The sequence below is a fragment of the Camelus dromedarius genome, chromosome 14 (genome assembly GCF_036321535.1).
Source record: "Camelus dromedarius isolate mCamDro1 chromosome 14, mCamDro1.pat, whole genome shotgun sequence".
In the NCBI taxonomy this organism is placed as follows: Eukaryota; Metazoa; Chordata; class Mammalia; order Artiodactyla; family Camelidae; genus Camelus; species Camelus dromedarius.
Genome location: NC_087449.1, coordinates 49,063,915 through 49,083,019, shown reverse-complemented (window position 1 = coordinate 49,083,019; position 19,105 = coordinate 49,063,915). Strand labels below are relative to the sequence as shown.

At 49.1% G+C, this 19,105-nt stretch overlaps 1 protein-coding gene across 1 annotated transcript; it reads right to left on the bottom strand.

Annotated features, from left to right (window-relative positions):
* Window positions 1–1,043: 1,043 nt before the first annotated feature.
* On the bottom strand, window positions 1,044–17,896 carry PEF1 (penta-EF-hand domain containing 1). Its single transcript, XM_010976093.3, has 5 exons — window positions 17,752–17,896; window positions 8,952–9,267; window positions 4,555–4,710; window positions 3,918–4,061; window positions 1,044–2,034 (listed from the first exon to the last, which is right to left on the bottom strand). Exons 1-5 carry the CDS (start codon window positions 17,773–17,775, stop codon window positions 1,805–1,807), a joined length of 870 nt encoding a protein of 289 aa, XP_010974395.1. The 5' UTR covers window positions 17,776–17,896; the 3' UTR covers window positions 1,044–1,804.
* Between the last annotated feature and the right edge of the window lie 1,209 nt (window positions 17,897–19,105).

Sequence of the window (19,105 nt, the reverse complement as noted above, 5' to 3'; positions counted from 1 at the left end):
TGTTCTCTGCTGGTTGAACCCAGCACCACAGTGGGCCATTTTGGGGGACTCAAATGAGCTGGGGAAAATTCAGAGGAGGTGACCAGGATGCCAAAGGGAGTGGGGACTAGGGGATGTGGTGGCAGGTTCCAGATGTCTAGAGGGCTGGCAAGCAGAAAGGGGTGAAATATGTTCTGGGTGGCCCAAGAGAGAAAACCATACCAGTGGGTGGTGTTTTCAATGTGGCAGGATCTGGAGTCCACGTTAGGAAGAAGTTCCCACTAGTCAAGGAGGAAATGGGCTGCCTGGAAAGGCACTGACTTATTTGACACTGGAGGTTGGCAAGCAGAGGTCAGACTCACAGTGGGGTAATGGAGAGGGTTCTAGTTCCAGGTGGGGCTGACCTCTGGGAATTGGATTCCACCTAATTCTAGGATTCTAGCACAACTGCAGCCCAGAGGAGAATGGGGCTGAACTGGCTGAGCCTGACATGGCTGCTGGGCCCCACTGAGCTGCTTCTCCAACCCAGAAGGAAAAAGATTAGCTCACCATTACCCAGTGTAAGATCCCCCAAGCAAACCAAAATGGCTGGTGTCTTGGCTTCAGACTGCAACTTTGCAGATACTATAGACATTCAGTGTAGGCTGGTTACCAGGCTGATTTAAAGATCCAGCTGGCAAGTACAGATGTCTGTGCTTGGTAAAAGTGGGGGGAAAGTTATGACTTCATAAATGCAATTTGTCTTGAAGACAGAACTAGGGCTTGAGATAATAAAAAGGCCATGCTGTGAAAAGTTTGGAGTGGCTGTTTCTAGCCCAGAATACCAGCCCTAAAATCATTATAAAATACACAGTAGGCTTCTAGAACTCAACCTGGCAGGTCGCTACACTTAATTTCACCCTGGTAAGTGAGAGCAGCCCCATGGAGGCCATATCCCCCTGAGCGGCTTCTTTCTGCATGGCATGGTTTATACTATGTACTTAAATATTCCTTGAATGGAAAAATAAATGAGTGACTGAATGGATGAACTTGTAGTTGGGAAGGTGTGGTGGAAAATGTGGAACTCCAGAGTTTTATCCTTTTATTGAAGCTTACAGTTTCATTGAACTTTTGGCCCCGAATGAAAAAACTGCAAATAAAAAAAAAAGCATTGGCAGTGGGAGGTGGCAACCCGTCCCATGGGGACTGAAGCCAAGCAGAGGGGCAAGTGAGGGGCCCAAGCTGCAGAGGGGTAGCCTGGCCAAAGATGCCCAGGGGGCAGACTGTCCAAGCTTCCTGAGCAGGGACAGCCACAGGCAACTAGAAGTCAACACACACGGACTTGTGGGGTGGAATTCAAGCCACTGGTCATGCGGGCAAATCTCTCACCCTTGGTCAGACTGCACTTTGGAGAAACTGGGTCCATCTGACAAGACAGCACGCGTGACGGAACACAGGTAAGAGGCTGATGAACACTTACCACTGGCGTCAGGGCACCTAAGGAAAGCTAGAGGCTGGAGCCAGCCGATTAGACACTAACTCCTTGCAGTGACCGGCATCTCTTGCACCTGGTGCAAGGCTGTGCCTTGTAAATGCTCAGGGTTGTAATTCAACTTCCAGGCTTTTCCGAGGTCAGGCCCCTATCTATGTGGCCTCAGCCCAGGTCCCCACTATTTGGTGGCTATGACATAGAACTCCCAGCCCTCTTTGGGAACAGTGCTGCATCAGGCAAGGGAGAATTCTTTTTTTAGGAGGGGCAGGAAAAGAAGAGAAGCCCACATGCTTCTCCCACCCTAGGAGCCAAGAAAGGTCCCCTGGTGCACTCCCCACTCTATAGATGGGCTGGTCATAGCATCCGAGAGGCTGTCATGGTGACGAAGTCCTCGAAGCTGAGACGAATGTTGCCCTGCACAGCTGTGTCCTTCTCCCGGAAGGCCTCGGTCAGCACCTGCAGCTGGGTGCATACCTGGATGAAGCGATCGAGCTGCATGGAGGGATTGGCGGAGCGCGGGCAGTAGCGGGAGACCAGGAGCTGGGTGAACTGGGGGCTCAGGTTGTAGCCCATCTGGGACAGAGCTGGAGAAGTGGGGCACACAGAGCAGACACAAAAACTTGCTGTAAGCACTGCCATTGACCAGCTCTATGGAGCACAGCAGTTCAGCAACTCCAAGGGGATTGGAACCAAAGCAGAAACAGGACAGACATCCTGAGGGGTGTCCAAGATGGCAGAGGCACGCCAGAGGCTGTGCCTGGATGCTTTTCTTAGATGGAAGGCCCCCATCCCTCTTTCTCCAAATTTCCATTGCCATCTGTTTATTTAGGGGTCTGTAGGGTCCCAGAGTGACACCAGTCTGTCTGTGCTCATCTCTGACCTCTGCATTACAGACAGAAGCCTAAGCCCCCTTGGGCCACCCTGCTCAGGGCAGATGTCTGAGGCAGCTCAGCACAGAGGCTATGAGAGCCTGCTCTGGAGTCAAGACAGCCCCCCAACAAGATGCTTATTAACCTTGCTAAGCCTGTCTTACCATCTCTAAAATGGGGATAATACTTACCTTGTAGGTTCTAATAAGGATTAGAGGAAGTGATCAAGCAAAGCACTTGGCATAGTGCCTGTGGGCATAGTGCCTGGCACATAACAAGCACTCAGTGTTATTTGTTAAAACTAATAAAGTCATCATCATCCCCCCAGGCGAGGCTGTGGGGCAGTTCCAAGGTCACAGCCTCCATGCTGCTCCCCAATCCCTCTACCTGGGATGCTTCCTTCTTCTCTGTATAATCTACCAGCTCAGGCTAAAATCTCAGTTCTGTTTTTGCTATGTGGCCCTTGGGTAAGTTATCTAGACTATGCCTCAGTTTTCTTTTCTGTAAAAGGGGTAATAATAAGGGATCCTTCATCTAAGGGTGGGGAATAAGAAAAAGCAGCTATCGCATGGGAGAAAGAATGATATAACATTTTGAGTGCATCCTTAGAAAACTAAATGTGACAAAAACCCAGGACATATTTGGAAATTGTATGCTCTCTAGCAACTTTGTGTGAATTTTTGTACAAGCACTGTTTTATGAGTTATATAAAATGTTATAAAAATAGAAAAAAATGATGTAACATATGAAAAATGCTTATTACAGTGTCTGGCCCATAGCAAGCATTCAATAAATATTAGCTTTCTTGTGATAATATCACCCTCACCAATGTCCATCACTGGATCTGGCAACAGAGTTTAGGTGCTCAGTCCAGGTTGCCTCCTTTCCCTTCCACCAGGGGGCTGCCCCAACCGCCTGCCCCACCCACAGAGCTCCTCAGTATGACTGAAATCTGTGTCCAGGGCAAGCGGCTGGGTTCTCTGGGGAGTCCTCTCTCCCTCTCAGGTGGCAAAGCTCCCTGTCTGGTTCTCAACACCGCACTAACTACCCATCCTCTAGAGTAAGAAGTGGAACCAGACCTGGAGCTGTGGCTAAGCTGGGTCATCTTACCCAACTGCAATTTTTAGAGTGGTCTAGGTCCCAGAGCTGGAAAGAAACTGTCTTCTAGCAGAACTAGCAACAGAAGCCATCTTTCTAAGCCCCTCTACAGGACACTTTCCATTCTGCATGCTGGAAACTAGAGAGGAAGGAGCCACCCAAGCCACACGTCCTGGTCTCAAAGTGCCCCAGGCTGCTGAGTTTCCATCCCCAAGGCTCCCTGCCGGCTGGTCCTGTCTCTCCTAGTGCTGCCAGAGATCCCATCGCCAGAGTCCACCCCTGATCCAGCAGCCAGGCGTTTCCTTGCCCTGGATTTCAGCTTACTGCCCAGCCAGGTCACAGAAAGGGTGGGGAGTGGGCCTGTGCTGAGGGCAGCGTCTTATAGTGAGTGCAGTGGGACATTTGGTGGTCAGAGGCTAGAGGGAACCCCATGCTCTGTCTTCGGGAGAAAGAGAAAGATCCAGCTCCACCTGTGCACTGAGTCCCGGGCAGGCCCTTACCTTGCTGCAGCTCTGTGTAGCTAATGGAGCCCGAGCGGTCCCGGTCATACTGCTGGAAGAGGTTCTTCCACTGCTGGATGAATTTCCACAGGGCCGAGAAACCATAGACGTCAATGCGTCCTGACTTGGTCTTGTCAAACATGTCTTGGAGGGAAGGGAAAGAAAGCTTCAAGACTAAGGTTCTCAGAGACCAGTGAGGCAGCCTTTCTCCCTAGGCCGGAGTAGGAGGCGCCATAGAAACGAGGCCTGAGGCCCAGATGTCCCCAAGACATACCCACATCAAGTATTGTACCAGTGCCACCCCCGGTCACCTTCAGCCCCACCCCTGCCAGAACTGCATTTTTTTCTGCAGCTTTGGGAGCTGACCACCCCCTGCCATCTCCTACCAGGACAGGGAGTCTCATTTGTGCAGAATGAGAAACTGAGTCAGCCTAAGACTCAGTAAGGTCTAGAACTTGAGAATCAATCTAAGGAAAAGAGCTCCCTGTCTAAGGGATCTTGCCTTGAACCCAGTTTCCTGCCTGAAATTCCTCCCTGTCCAAAATATTTCTCCTCAGAATGGCCTCCCACCTACCTATCATCAGGCAGGAGGTGGCTCGGCCTCAGCTCGAGCCCACAGGGAAGGGCCAGGACTCACTTATCATCATGAGGCATGTCTCATCGTTGAATGAGGACCAGTTGGAGTTGACCAGGGCCTGCTTCAGCTCCTTGATGGAGATGTAGCCACTGTGATCAGAGTCCACTGACTGGAACCAGGAGTAAGCCTCAGGGTCCACATTGGGAGGAGCGCCACCTGCAGGAAGGGGTGCCAACCAGGGGAATCAGACATAGGTCTCAAGACCAATCCGCAGAAATGCTGGGAAGGGCCAGCCTTAGTGCCTCCCTGCCTACAGGTTTTCCCCATCCTAAAAGCCTCATAAATCCACCTACCCCGTCCCTGTCTTCCATCAAGCCATCATCCTTACTCTGGTGGAAAAGGACCTTCTGTGTAAACTCAGAAGTATTTGCAGTTGATTTCTACTCTGTAAATCCTTTGCGCTTTTCCTCTGGTGCTCCAGTCACTTCTCTGTTTAAGTTTCTAAGGAACACAGACTTGTCTGGAAGATTAAGAATTCTCTGAAAAGGGGGATTATCTCTTCCCCACAGACTGGGGACCCCAAAAAAGTTTGCTAAGTACCTAACACGCACAGCCCGGAGACAAGCACTTTGAGAGTTGTAGCAGTAGGGAGCTCCCCGAGGGGGACACCAGGTCCGACCCATCCCTGACTGCCCCGGCACAGCAAGAGCGGGCACATCTGCAGCTACCAGAGTGTGGGTGGTCACGAAGCTCCACCTCTCGTTACTCCCCATCACCTCCAATGTGCCATGTGCATCCCCATCTCCAGACCTCCCTGCAGATATCTCTGACACCTCCTCACTCGACACATCCAAATAGCTGCCCAATGCTGGCTGTTCCACACACAGGCATCATCTCCTCTCTGTTCCTACTGCACCTGCCCTGACTCAGACACCCTTTACCTGGACCAGGAAAAATCCCAACCAAGTCATCTTTACAATGACTCTCTGCCACCCAGCACTTCCTACCGAGTAATCTCTATAAAATTTCTGTTTTCACCAATTTCCCCCCACCTCAACTCAAAATTCTTCAAAGGCTCCCCACTGCCAACAAAATAAAGTCCAGCATCCCTAAAACAGCATTCTAATTCCTCCACAATGTGGTTTACCCCCATCTACCTGTCACTCTATCCCTACTCTGTCCCCCGTCCACCTGTTCCAGCCTCGATGCCTAATACACTTGCTGTCACCCAGATCTGCACAGCCCCAACCCCAGGAAGCCTTTACTCACTGGGTTCTCTCCACCTCGTACCCCCTTCTCCCTCATCTCTTTGCATTCGTTTCCCATCCATCCTTCAAAATCCAAATAAAATCCTGTTTCTTCCATAAAGCATTCCTTCTTCTTCCTGCCCTGGACAGGCCTCCTTCCTCTCTCCTTCATACACCTCTCTCTATAATCACTCCACTGTGTACATGTTTCTCCCTACTTCTTCCAGGTTAGACTTGGAGCAACTTGTGGGCAAGACCTCAGCCCAGCTCATTTCTGAATCCCCAGGAGTTAGCACAGAGCCGGACACGGAAAGGGGAGGTGCTCGATTCATGCTAGAGTTGGCTTCATGGTTCAAGCCCCAGCTCTCCCATGAGCAGCCTTGGTTAAGTTATTTAAGTTCTCTGTGTTTCAGTTTTCTTATCTGTGGAATGAGGACACAACAGCATCAACTTCATATGGTTATTGTGCAGACATAATTAATACATAAAAACCATTAAATCAGCACCTGGCACCATCGAAGCACTACATAACTGCTGATTATTCATGTTGTTGTCGTGCTTCAAACAGCTTTGTGTGTCTGGGAGCTTTTTGTGTATGTGGGAAGATGGAAGAAAGGGTCATTCATTTGGAAAGACACGCAGGGTGAGCTGGGGGTGAGAGGAAAGGGTGGCAGATAAAGTGGAGAAGCACAGAAGACCAGACCTTTTGGGATAAAGCCAGTTACACAGTATTGGGAAACCTAGGGAGCTGACAGGACACAAAAAGGGCTCCTTCACACAATGCAGTATGAGACACAGCACAGAAACCACCACCCAGTCCCAAAGGAAAAGGGTTTGCTGACTGTGGGACTAGTCTGACTGCCTCAGCTGGGAAATCCAGGCAGGTCCCACCCTTTTACCTAAAACGGCCGCTGTGCCGTGGGGGAGAGGAGGCCACAGGCGCCAGCAGGAGTCTCTGTGACGTGTGGTCTGTGCAGTTAGCACAGAGGAGCTCAGGCTCTGAAGCAAAGAGCTCTAATCCTTACTAGCTTGCATGACTTTAGATACACTGTTTCATTGTCTGTGTACTGATCCCCATTTCTAAAATGCACCTATTTCCCAGGGTTGTTGTGATGGTTAAACGAGACAACAGTAAAATCAAGTGTTCACAGAAGGCCTGGAATGTGCAGTCACATTTTCACAGAGGAAGGGCTATTTAAACCAGGCTGAGAAGAAGAAAAAGCATGTTGGAAAGGCACAGAGTGTGTCTGGAGTACTTCCAGGGGTCTTGGGTTGACCAGAGGAAGGAGCAATGGCAGGTGAGGAGCTGGAAAGGCCTTTTGGGAGTCGAGGGCCCTGAGGATCTTTCCTGTGGGCAGTGGGGCACCTTTAATAGTCACATCTCTCCCGAAGAGCAGGTGCTCAACCTTTAGACCTGGAGTCAGTGGGCCTAAGGTGACTCCAAGGCAGGTGTGTGGATTATGCTTTAAAAAGCACTGCTCTGGGAGCTCACTGGAGGCACTGGAGAGGAGGTAATGATGGCTGGGTGAGAGGAAGGTGGGCTGAGGGTGAGCAGCTAAGAGTCTGAAGCACGTCTCTCCGCTCCTCTGCAGCCCTGGAGAGATAAGCCTCACAGCCAGGTTCCTTTCCCTGCAGTGACCTCATGTAGGCTCAGGGACAAGACTTTAAACCGAGGAGGAAATCCACCAGCAAGCTGCTGAGCTAAAAGCAAACGGCCTGCAGCTCCAGCTCTGCTGAGATAAATGCCACTGGCTCACAGTGTTTAGAACCCTCAAGGGCGAGACTCTCCCTTGGCCACCTGCCGGGTATGTATGCTAAGATGCTGAGCTCCCCGGCAGTACCCTTCCCCGGAGGCTCTGCAAGTGCACCAGAGTTGCCTCACTGCTGGTGTGGCCTCCTGGGAACCAGCGTGCTATGAAGAGGCTGACTGAGTCTGGGAGGACGCAGGGGTATGGACACTCACTGACCCTCACCCTCTATCAGAAACTACTCAGAAATCTTCACTGAGCCTGAAGCCCCCACCTAAAATTCTCTGCCTCCATGAGTTGCCAAATCCCTTCCCCCATCTTGTCCAGTACCGCGCCTTTACTGTCTCTTGCTCTTTATCCTTCCCCATCTCACTCTATCACTCTCCTGCCCGCCTCAGCATCTTTTGGTGGTACGGCCTTTGGCACATCTGCCATCACATTAGATGCTGAATGCCTCTTTGCTGAGAAAACCCCAGAACAAGTCTTCTCACAGAACATTGCTTACTAAGCCCCTGCCATGTGCCAGACACTGTGCCCAGTGTTTACCTGCACCTTCTCACTTAATCTTTAGTAACAATCTTGCTGTATGCCAGAAATTAACACACCATTGTAAATCGACTATACTTCAATTAAAAAAAACAAAAAACAATCTGGTGAGCTAGTAACATTTACCCATTTTATAGATGTGGACACTGAGGCTTAAAGGGATGAAGTAACTTGATCAGTCAGTAAGTGGTCTGATCTCAAAAGCCCAAGCTTTCAACAACTATGCTACCTTGCCTTTCTACATATAATGGTCAGTCTCTCTTACACATAAATGGGGTTCCTCCCCCTGAGACTGCAGTATTATCTCCAGTTATTTGCTAAGCCACCCCTCCCCGGTTTCCCTGAAAGAGCACTGTGCATCCTCTCCCTGCCTGGTGGTTAGCAGAGCCCCTCCAATGATAGGAGTATCCACTCCTATCCATCTGATGTCAGGCTTGACCAGAGGACGTGGTTTGGCCAATAAACTTGAGTAGAAGATATATAAAGAACTTCAAAGCAGAAGCTTTAGGAGGCGTCGTGCTCACTCTCCTGCTCTTTTTGTTTGCCATGAGAACAGCATAACCCAAATAGGGGATATGCCGCCCCTCCAGCCTGGATCCTGGAAAGAAAAGACACGTGGAGCAGAACCTCAGCAGCCAAGCCTGCAGCTGCCAACATGTACGCAAGAGTAAATAAGTGTGAATGAGCAACAGAAATAAATGTTTGTCGTTGTAAGCCACAAAGATTTTGGAGTTGCTGTTACCACAGCAAAGCTAACTAACAGAGTTCTCACTCTGCTAATGAAAGCTGAAGCTGGAGGCAAGATGCTAAGGCATCAGAGACCAGGCTGCCTGCACATCCACAGGAAGGGCAAGGAAGGGTGCTGGGTAACTCACAGCAAGGCCGGGGGCACCTGGAGTCCAAGATCGCTACTTACCTGGAGGAGGTCCCTGTCCGTAAGGCCCAGGATGCTGGGCACCATAGGAATTTGGAGATGGCTGACCATAGGGGCCCCCGGGGGCTCCACCGCCATATGGTCCTCCTGGAGTTCCGGATGGGAGCCCCCCAGGGCTGGGGTGTCCATAGGGTCCTCCACCAGCTGGTGGTCCATAAGGCCCTCCAGGGGCAGGACCTCCCCCATATCCACCACCAGGGGGTACCCCACTACCATACTGCCCTCCACTATGGGGGGCTCCGGGGTAGTAGCTACCGGGGGGGGCCCCGGGCGCTTGTCCTCCAGCTCCTGGGCAGCCCTGCAAGAAGAGCAAGACATCAGTCAGAACGATAGGATCAGAAGCTAGCCACAGTCTGGCACTTTACAGTCATAAAGTACTGCCACTGCCATTCTTTCAACTGATCCTATAGGCTGGACTGGAGTTATGATCCCATTGCTCAGATGGGGAACCTGAGGCTTCTAGGAGATACAGTTTACCCAAAGTCATGTTGCCAATGACCTGCATAGGTAGGGCTGGAACCCTGCCCTCCTGGCTGCCCTTCCCTGCACATCAAGGGGCTCCATAAGGGCTGGGATCATGTCTGGTTTGCCACTTTATCCCCAGCCCTCAGGGCAGAATGGATGCTCAGTAAATATTTACTGTATGAGTGAGCAGGCAGAAGAATCAAACTGAATTCCAAATCCTCACCCTGTGGTACCCCATCTCTAGTCGCAGAATTCACAGTGCAAATGTGATCTCCACCACATGCCCCTGACCCTCTTCAGTCACAAATGATGTATCCACAGCAAAGATTCATCCATAGCATTCCTTCCTCACCCCACTCTAGCTCATGATGCAAAAACACTTCCCTAGCCCCAGTCACAGTTCTGTGAGACAAACAGGCAAGACTTTATTCCTAAGGCAATATAAGACAATGGTTAAGAGTGAAAAAGACCAGTTCAAGTTTGGGGTCTGCCACTTACTGAATGGTCTAATGACTTACCCTCTCTAAGCCTCACTATCCTTTGTGCTAATAGTGCCTGCCTCCCTCTCAGGTTAGTATATGAATGAAATAGGGCCAGTCATGTAAGGGGCTCTGAAACAGGCCCTAGCACAAAGTAAGCACTCAGTGCACACTATCAATAGTAGCGCTTTGCTATGGTGGAGGAAACTCGAGTCCAGAAAAATCACACAAGAACTGTGTCAAGGGTCTGGGGCCAGAATCCAGGTCTCCTACTGCTAAGCCCAGATCATGTGTCCATTAGAGCATACATGGGAGCACTCCCTCTCTTGTCCATGTCCCCATGCCACTAGCCAGGGATCCCTGAAGCTCAGAGTGTTCGGCTCCATCTCCCTAAATGGCCAGCAAAAGGCCTAGGGGAACACAGCCCCAACATATCTGCAGACAGGCTGGCTCAAGGGCAGAGAGCAGCTGGGCCCAGCTCTGAGGATGGTGAGGACGGTATCATCTAGACATGGTCCAGCTCAACCTGTAAAGGCACACCAGTGGCCTAGCTAGCGAGAGCCCAGACTTTCTCTCGTAGTTGTGTTTGCTAGCTTCCTGGACAGCTAGCCTCCAGGCTAAGGCCAGACTCATACTTCACCTAAAGAGGGTCTGCTTGCTCAAGGAAGAGAGGTTTCTTGAGAGACGGGGGGAAGCAGGCCCTCCACCTTCCCCACTCAGCATCGTGGGAGCTCTTCTGCCCTGGAAGCTGCCATAGCTAGTGGCAAGACTCCCTCACTGAGGATGAAGCCACAGGCCAATCCCAACTCAAAACTCTGTTCTCGTCAGCTGAGTTCATGACCATGGGCCAGTGGCTTCATCTCTCTAAGCTTATTTCTTCTCAAGTAAAATAAAATAACCCCTTCCTCATTATTCTGCAGATTACAAGAAATGAATATGGCAGAATTTTGTCAGTATCATTTTTAGCTAAAGAACCTTCTGATAAATAGAAATTTAAAAACTGATAAAAGAAAGCTGCTCTGGTTGAAAGCGGGGACTTAAGAGCCCCAACCATGCAGGCCCCTCATTTGCCAGCGTGTGAGGGAGCCCTGCGGAACCCTCACAGTGGTTCAGAAGTCAGTTTGAAAACCATTAATATAAGAAAAATAGTTCTTACAACAGTGTCTGGCATAATTCATAGCTGCTATTGTTATTATATTAATTATGATTATTATTATCATCAAAGCCCTGAGCCAGGTAAACTCTGGGGGCCGGGGTGTATAAAGGAAAGTCAAATGTTCGAAGGAGCTCACAGTTGATATGAGAGGCATGGAAACATTCTCTATAACATGTAACAAAACAACATAAGGAAATAGGTCTTTAAAATGAAGACATAAGCCATGCACCATGGGACCACAAAGGAGGGTGAAACTGGGGAGGGTTTCCGTGGGAAAGCAGCATTTGGATTAGGACTTAAAGAATAAAAAAGATTCCGCTGGAGAGGGCGATGGGAGAGGTGCCCAGCAGACCTCTTCAACCTAACCCCTTTGGTTTACAGATGGGGAAACTAAGGCCAACTGAGGGGAAGGGACTTGCTCAAGAACCGCTGTGAGTGGGAGGCAGAGGTGGAGTTAGATCACTCCCCATGCACATCTGAGCGCAGTGACTCCCACTCCCTCCTGCTACAGTGCTCTTTCCTTAAGCAATGGGGCACTTTCCAAAGCAGAGTAGGCTAGAAAAGGGGTGGGGACTCTGCAGAGTCTAGGCACACCCAAAAGAACAGGCTGGACACCAAGCCAGGAAGTAGCCAGTCCACAAGAAGCCCTGTGAGCAAAGCCATTCACGGACCTGGCTTAGGGCATCTGAACAGCCCTTCCCCCTGGGAAATGCCCCCACACCAAGCAAGCTGGTGCTGCCAGGCAGGTCTTCCGGCTTTGGCGCAATCACAATCCAGGTGTCTGGTGCAGCCTGGCAGCAACTGAACCCTTTTCTTTCTGCCCTGCATTAAAGCCCTCACGTGTAGTTTACTGTATAGGAACCATACCACAATAAAGGTGTTTAATAAATAAATATATAAATAAAGCCCTCACATGTACAGTTTACAAAGCACTTTCACATACACACAAATGCTACTGGCCAAATCCTGCCAACAATCCTCTAACAGAAAAAAAGAAGATATAATTAGTAGGTCTACTTTCAGATGAAGAAACTGAGGTGCACAACTGTTAAAAGACTTCATTCATTTGGCAAGCATTTACAGAGCAATATATTGTGCTAGGCTCTCTGCTAGGCTTGGGGGCACAAAACTAAACAGGGCTGGCCTTGAGGAGCCCCAGATAACTATGATGCAATCTGATCAGTATCATCAGAAAAATCTACTTAAATGCTATCAAGGAAGCATGGCCAGAGGAATTGGTTCTGTCTGTTAAAGATTAAATGAGCAATCAAATGAACAAATGCAGGCAGTGGGTTAAGGAAGGCTTCCTGGAGGAGGCAGGAGTAATATTGGAGCTGGTATTGAAGGATGCACAGACATTCCCCAAAAGGCAAGCAGCAAAGGACATTCCAGACAGAAGGGAGAAGAAAGACAAAGGCACAGACCTATGAGCGAGCATGGAGGGGTCAGGGTGTGGGCTATAAAGCAGGGGGCAGAGGCAAGAATGCAACGGTGAGCTCCAAAAGGCAGTCTCTTTACACACTCCTTGTCCAATCACCTCTCCTGCTGCATTTCAGTCAACTGGTGGGTAACTGTGTCTTCAAGCAGTTTCTCTCTGTCACGCAACAGTGAGATCCCCAGGGGCAGACACTGGGCCTCATTCATTGTGGTACCCCAGGGTCCAGCAGAGTGCCTGGAATGGGCAAGCCTCCATAAAAATGTGAACAAACAAATACCACTTTAAAGATCTGGGGCTTTATGCCAGAGGAAACAGAGCGCCATAGAAGGGTTTCCAACAGGGAAGAAACGTGATCAGAGCCTTGTTTTGCAAACTAACCAGCGGCAGTGTCAGCAGCAGTGTGGAGGATGAGCTAGCGGGGGAGGCAGCAGCCTAGGTGCTGGACACGCAGGGCTGGAACCAGACAGCAGACTCAGAGAGAACAGGATGGAATCTGAAGCTATTTCAGAGATAGACCAGACATGACTTGGCAACTAATTAGGTTAGGGAAGCGACAGAGCGGGGAGTGAGGAAAGAGAAGTGTTTAGAATGACTCAGGTTTCTAGCTTGCACCAGAAGATGAAGAAAGTGAAACCATCAGAATCCAGGCTGGAGAAGATGGTTCCCAGGGTCACGGAGTTGTTAGTAGTATCTGAATCAGGAATGAAAACCAGAGTGCCTGACTCCATGTTCTCATACTACTCCATGCCATGCTGCCAACCCTTTTAAGTTTTTCCAAGAGTATTTCATGCTGATAAACACAAGATTGTAAAAGAAAAAAAAGACAGGAAGAGTTCAGTAACCGTGGTTTCCAAAACATCACAGAAAACTAACCCTACATCTTTACTGATTGCATAGAACCAACATTTGATACATTTGAATGGGGGGAGGGGGCAATCAACATTTTATTGAGGCTCTCGCTGATCCTCAGTCCCATCAGGTAAGTGCTATGATCCCCATTTTACAGATGAGAAAATTAAGGTGCACAGAGTTTAATCACATGTCTGTGATGACACAGCTAGAACTGGTGATTCAAAACAGGGTCTGCATGACTACTACTCTACCCTCTTCTGGGTGTTCACTCAATAAATGAGAGCATCCACCACGTGCCAGTGCCAGGGACCGTCCTAAATATATCTGTCAAATATGATGGATTTCTACCCTGGGCAGGGCTGAAGTGGGAAGAGTGGGATCAGGTGATCTTTTAGAGGCTTGAAGCCCGGTATCAGGAGACTTAGAAGAAGAATTTTAACCTTTTTTTCACCCCAGCACCTAGACCCAATTTGAGAGCCACAGTATTGTAAGAGATCCCAAAGACCTCCCAGTAGGACCTCTCAGTCAATGAGGGAAGCTCTGAAGCACTATCTGGAATCTCTGTTTGCATTCCTGTAAGTGGTGGGGAGCTCACACCCTCCCAAGTAACCCACTCAGAAAGTCCCACGTTTTCTTTTGGCTCTGAGGGCTCATTCTTCTACCCTCAAGACACAGAGATGTCAAAGGTTGGTCCACACTGAGTCCTCACAGAGAAGAGTAGGCTGCGTTGCAAAGACAAGCCTGTGCTCTGAAGCTACCGTGCAAGTGCCCACGAGAGGAGGCTAGAGCCCATTCTAAGGGGTTAAACATTCACAAGACAACAGGAGGGGTTTGTGCATTCACCAGCAGAGCCTCCTAAAATATTTAAAGGCCAGAAACCTGCAGCCAATAAACAGTGAGCCAAGAACCGTCTCATGACTTCAATTACTACCTCTCTGCTGACACTCCAAAATCCCTCTCGCCAGCTTCATCTCTTCTGAGCTGCAGACCCACCTATTCAACAACCTTCTGGAGCTTCCCCCCCGAATCTATTCCTCCTTCTGTGTCCCCATCTCAGTGAAGGGAAACGCTGGTGGCCTCCTGGACACCTCCTCTTTCCTCCCTTCCGTCACCTCAATTAGGCACCAAGTTGCCTCAGTTTCACCTCCCAACTCCATGTTCACCAGGTCACCGCTCTCTCTCACCTAGGTTACTTCAAAAGCTTTGAAACTGGTCTCTCTGCCTCCAGTCTCCTTGCTTCAGCCCAACCTCCCGGGGCCCCATGCTAACAGCTCCAAAGCATGGATTAGAGAAAACTCTTCAGCGACTCCCTCACAACTCTTAGGATGAAGTCCATACTCCTCAAAAAGGCAGACAAGGCCCTTTAGGGTCTGGTCATTGCTTACCTTTCTGCTCTCATTTCTTACCTTTTGCCCCCTCTTCCCTACAACTCAACTGATCTCCTTAAATTCTTCCAAAATACAGGGCTCTCTTACTTGTTTCCCAGCCTTTGTAAATACTATCCCCTCTACTGAAGAACCATGCCTTTTTGCACCCAGCTAACGCCCACTGCAGGACTGAATCCTACTGCAGATTCAGTTTTTAGCTTAAATGTCACCTCTTTTAAGAAGTCTTCCTACCCTCAAGACTGAGGTATTGCTCGAGTGCTAGCCTGACACTCCTATTTAATACTTATCACACTGATTTCACAATTTATATATTTGTATTGCTCTTCCACTTGGAATATTTGCTTTACTAAATTTAATTTACCAAACCCAAGCCTCAGACTTTTGCAAGAAATTTCTACAAGGAAATGTCAGAGCAGGGATTTGAAGCCAAATCTCTCTGGCCATAAAGACCACGTTCTTGAGCACTGAAATCCATCAGGCTGGCTCCCCAACAGGACCAAAACTTATTTGGTTTTATCCCTCCAACACCTAGTCCAAGCATGAGGACCCTGCGGCAGGAGGCAGGAGAAAATTACAGGAGTTTGACTCCTCTAACAATAGGCTGGAATCCTCCAGGGCTATGTCCTGGGTGGAGGGGACGTGGTGCTCACTAAGCCTTTGGGTGCTTTCGAACAACCCACTTCCTTTCTTGGAACACCATGGACCAGGAGCTAGATAGGAGGACAAAGGTATGATGGGGAAAAGCATTTCTTCCTCTACTAGAGACACATTTCTCTCTGGGCTCCATTTCAGTACTTCACTGGGCATAAGCCCAGGTGGTATGGCACGATGGCAGCGATCGCAGCAAGAGCTATGCCACCACGCACCAGCAGCACTACGTGATAGCAATGCGCCAAGCTCCCTACAGGCTTTATCACATTTCATCCTCTTTTCAGCCCTATGAAGTATTGTTCCTCCCTTTTTACAAGTGAGGAAACTGAGACTCAGAGTCCTTAGATGATCTGTCCAAGGGCATGTAACTATCAAAGAGGAGAATTAGGGTTCTAGCCCAGTTCTATCTAACCTGGAATTTCAGGCTCTTAATTTCTATGTCACTGCTTCTAGGATGCACACAAATTGCCTTCAAAAGCTTATTAAAATGTAGATGCTTGGGCCCTTTCTAAGCACAGAACAGGTCTGAGGTGTGGAACCCGAAAATGTGCTTTTTAAACAAGCTGCCAGGTGACTCTGATGCAGACCATCCACCGAGAAACAATGCACCATAGCAATGTTTTCCCAAATTATGTTCCTCAGGAGTACCAGTGACATCAAGAAATGATCAGACTCAAAAAAAGTAGGGGGGAGAGGGAGGGAGGGCATATGGTTAAGTGAGTTTAAGAAACACTACATATTCTATTCCTCTCTGGCAGATTTACAATGTATATTCACAAATTAAGAATTCTGAGATGCCCCATGGTGAATGAACTTATTAAGCTGTATTTAACAGAGTATTTCCCAAACTTATCTAACCACAGAATACTCCTCTATCAGAAATACTTAACACCTCATAAGCCTCAGCAAATGGAACCGACCTTGGGAAACACTGCTAGGTTATACTTCCTCCTAACCCTAGCTCATGCTGGCATCTCTCTTCCCTACCTCTGCTAAGTATGCAGTGAAATGAGGTCTAAGTTCTAGCATGAGCCTTGCCTCCTCATTTGCTGCATGACCTTGGGCAAGCCACTTAAGCTCTTTGGGCTTGTTCCTCAGCTATAAGTTGGGGGAATAATCTCTGCTGATCTGTTTATAGGGCCTTCATGATTGAGATAACGGAGGTCCAAATACCATGTGCAAAAACTGTACAGGGCTGCACTGCCTCAGAGGGCTCTTGTAGCATCTTTTGGTATGTGATTATACTCAGTCCAACACAGTAATATCCCATGTGACCTGGTTTTCCAATTTTTCCTGCATAGGTTTTATCTCCTAAGATAGTGTGATCTTGGGCAACTCAGGAGCCCTCTCTGGGCTTTAGTTTCCACCTTTTAAAATTAAAGAACTCTTCTTAGGGCCCTCCCAGCTCTGACTTTCTAGGAATCTAGGAAAAATCAAAATACTAAAAGGTGAAACTGTTGCACTTAGTAGTACCAAATGCTTTACTAGCATCACTTCGTTACGCTTCATAACAGCTCTATAAAGTAGACCCTCTTATTTGGCCCTATTTTACAGAGGAGGAAACTTCAGCTCAGAAAGGCAAAGTGCCTTGCTCAAGGGCTCAAAACTAAGTAATGGAGCCAGGGTGAGAACCTTCCTCTGATTCTAAACCGCACTTCATCACTCTACCATTGTCATCCAACAACGGACTCTGGCCACATAAATACCTTGCTGTGGTGTTCTTGGCTGGATCTAGATAGGCTAGCAAGTGGGGAAGAGGCATCTATTGACAGCTCTGGGTTCTGCTACCTAACTGCCTTCAGTTAGGTTCCATGACTTCAGATTAGTTCCATGTCTTTTCTGGGTTTTATTTTTCCTGTGTGTGAAATGCAGGTGTTGGACTAAGTTCTCAAACAAGCTCCTTTGTGCGCCTGCTAAAACCACAGATTCTCCTAATTATTCAGATGCAGTATGTCAGGGGTGTATTTTTATCCGACGCCCCAAAGGATACCGAAGAACCAGGGCTCTAAACGTTCTATTGGCGTTGATGACCCCGCCCGGGGCCCCAGCGGGAACCCTGGGAAGGTGTGGACCCCAAGCCAAGCCCAGCCTGACTCTCTGGGGTCCAAGGACCCCAAATCTTCGCGTGCGCGACGTCAAAGGGGGCGCGACGCGACCTCCCAGACGTGCAGTCCTGAGTGACGTGAGACAGGAGCGACCGACCATCCCTTTTCCCTTCTCTCCTGCGCGAGACCTCGCTGAAGGCAACCTCAGCGTGGGAAAGGCGAGAGGTGGGGAGAAAGCGAAGCCGGAGGTCCTGGGCCTGGACTTGGCGAGGCCCCTACTTGGATTCGCCCGCCCCTCACAAACTCACCTGCCCGTACGGATAGCTGGCCATGGCGATTCTGACGTCACACGCGGCGAGGGGCGGGGCCTCTGTCAAACCCGCCTCCTCCTGGGTATGGGGCGGGCCCGCTTATGATTGGGTGTATGTGACTGTCAATCCTGGGAGCATGGGTAGTCGGGAGTGACGCTATAGGGCGGCGGTCGGGTTCCTCTCTGAGAGGTGGGGGGAGCTAAGATTTGGGTGGTGGTTCTCGGAAATCTCTTTTGCTGTACTGGCGCAGGTGTCCCTCCCTTTCCTACCCTTAAGTGGGCCCCAGGGCTGGTCAGGCCTGGGTATTTAGAGAAAAGATTGGGTGGGGTGTTGCAGTCGTGGCCATGTTTTAACCTGGCAGATGGGACGCATGATAGTGGCGTAGTTGCTGTCGTCACTACAAGTTTCCGCCCAAGGAGAGCCGCCCAGCGGTTACCGTGACAGCGGGGAACCGAATGAAGCCTCCTAGAAAGGGTAGAGGCGATGGTAAGAAGTACTTCGTTCTAATGTCAAGACACCACGTACCAGTTAATAGCTTTGGAGTGGGATCAGTGGTATTTGAAGAGGAAAATCCCAAACCGTCGGCGTGGGAGGGAAATTAGATCATCTAGAGCGTCTTCCTAAATAACTGGGGAAAGTGAGATCCAGAGAAGCAGTGACTTGCCCTAGTTCACTATGGGTTAGGAGCAGAGTGTAGCCGAGAACTGGGGTTAGTGGATGCCCTGATTCTTATCACTGGAAGTCTTGACTGGTCCCCAAAGTAGGTCAGATCTTGATTACTAAGTGACCTCATAGCCATGTACTTGCCTCTTGGTGATTCAGGCTCTACACTTGTTTGTATGCTTATTTGATGAATTTGTTAGTTCTTCCATGTGAGCAAAGATTGTCTGGTTTTACTTGTCTTTGTATCCCCAGGACCTGTATTTTTAAAATAAATTAATAGTGTTATGAGTTATTGTCCATTCCAGCCCACGTATCTAACCATCTAGTGAGGCACTTTGCAAAATCACAGAGCTGATCATGCTACTTGTCCACTGGACAGCCTACAGTATCTCTTCATCTACACCTGCAAAATCAGGTCCAGATTCTTCATCATAGCACCCAGGCTCTTAACAGTTTGGCCCAATCTCACCTTTTCAATCTTATTTCATACAGCCCCTGTCTGTCTGCTGCTCTGTACTCCTATGTTCACTTTCACCACTTAGCCCTCTTTCTTTGGAGTGGGGATTTTGATTTTACCACTTTCTAACTCTCTGACCTTTGACAAGTTATTTAACCTCTCTGAGTCTGTTTCCTCAACTGCCAGAAACCAATATATAAAGAGATCTGAAAAATGAGCTTAGGGCACCTG

Coding starts and splice junctions, on each gene's coding strand:
- PEF1 (XM_010976093.3), bottom strand. CDS start 17,775: ATGGCCAGCTATCCGTACGGGCAG. Junction 4,711..8,951: donor CGGACAGGGACCTCCTCCAG/GTAAGTAGCGAT, acceptor CCCTTCCTGCAG/GTGGCGCTCCTCCCAATGTG. Junction 4,062..4,554: donor GACATGCCTCATGATGATAA/GTGAGTCCTGGC, acceptor CTTCCCTCCAAG/ACATGTTTGACAAGACCAAG.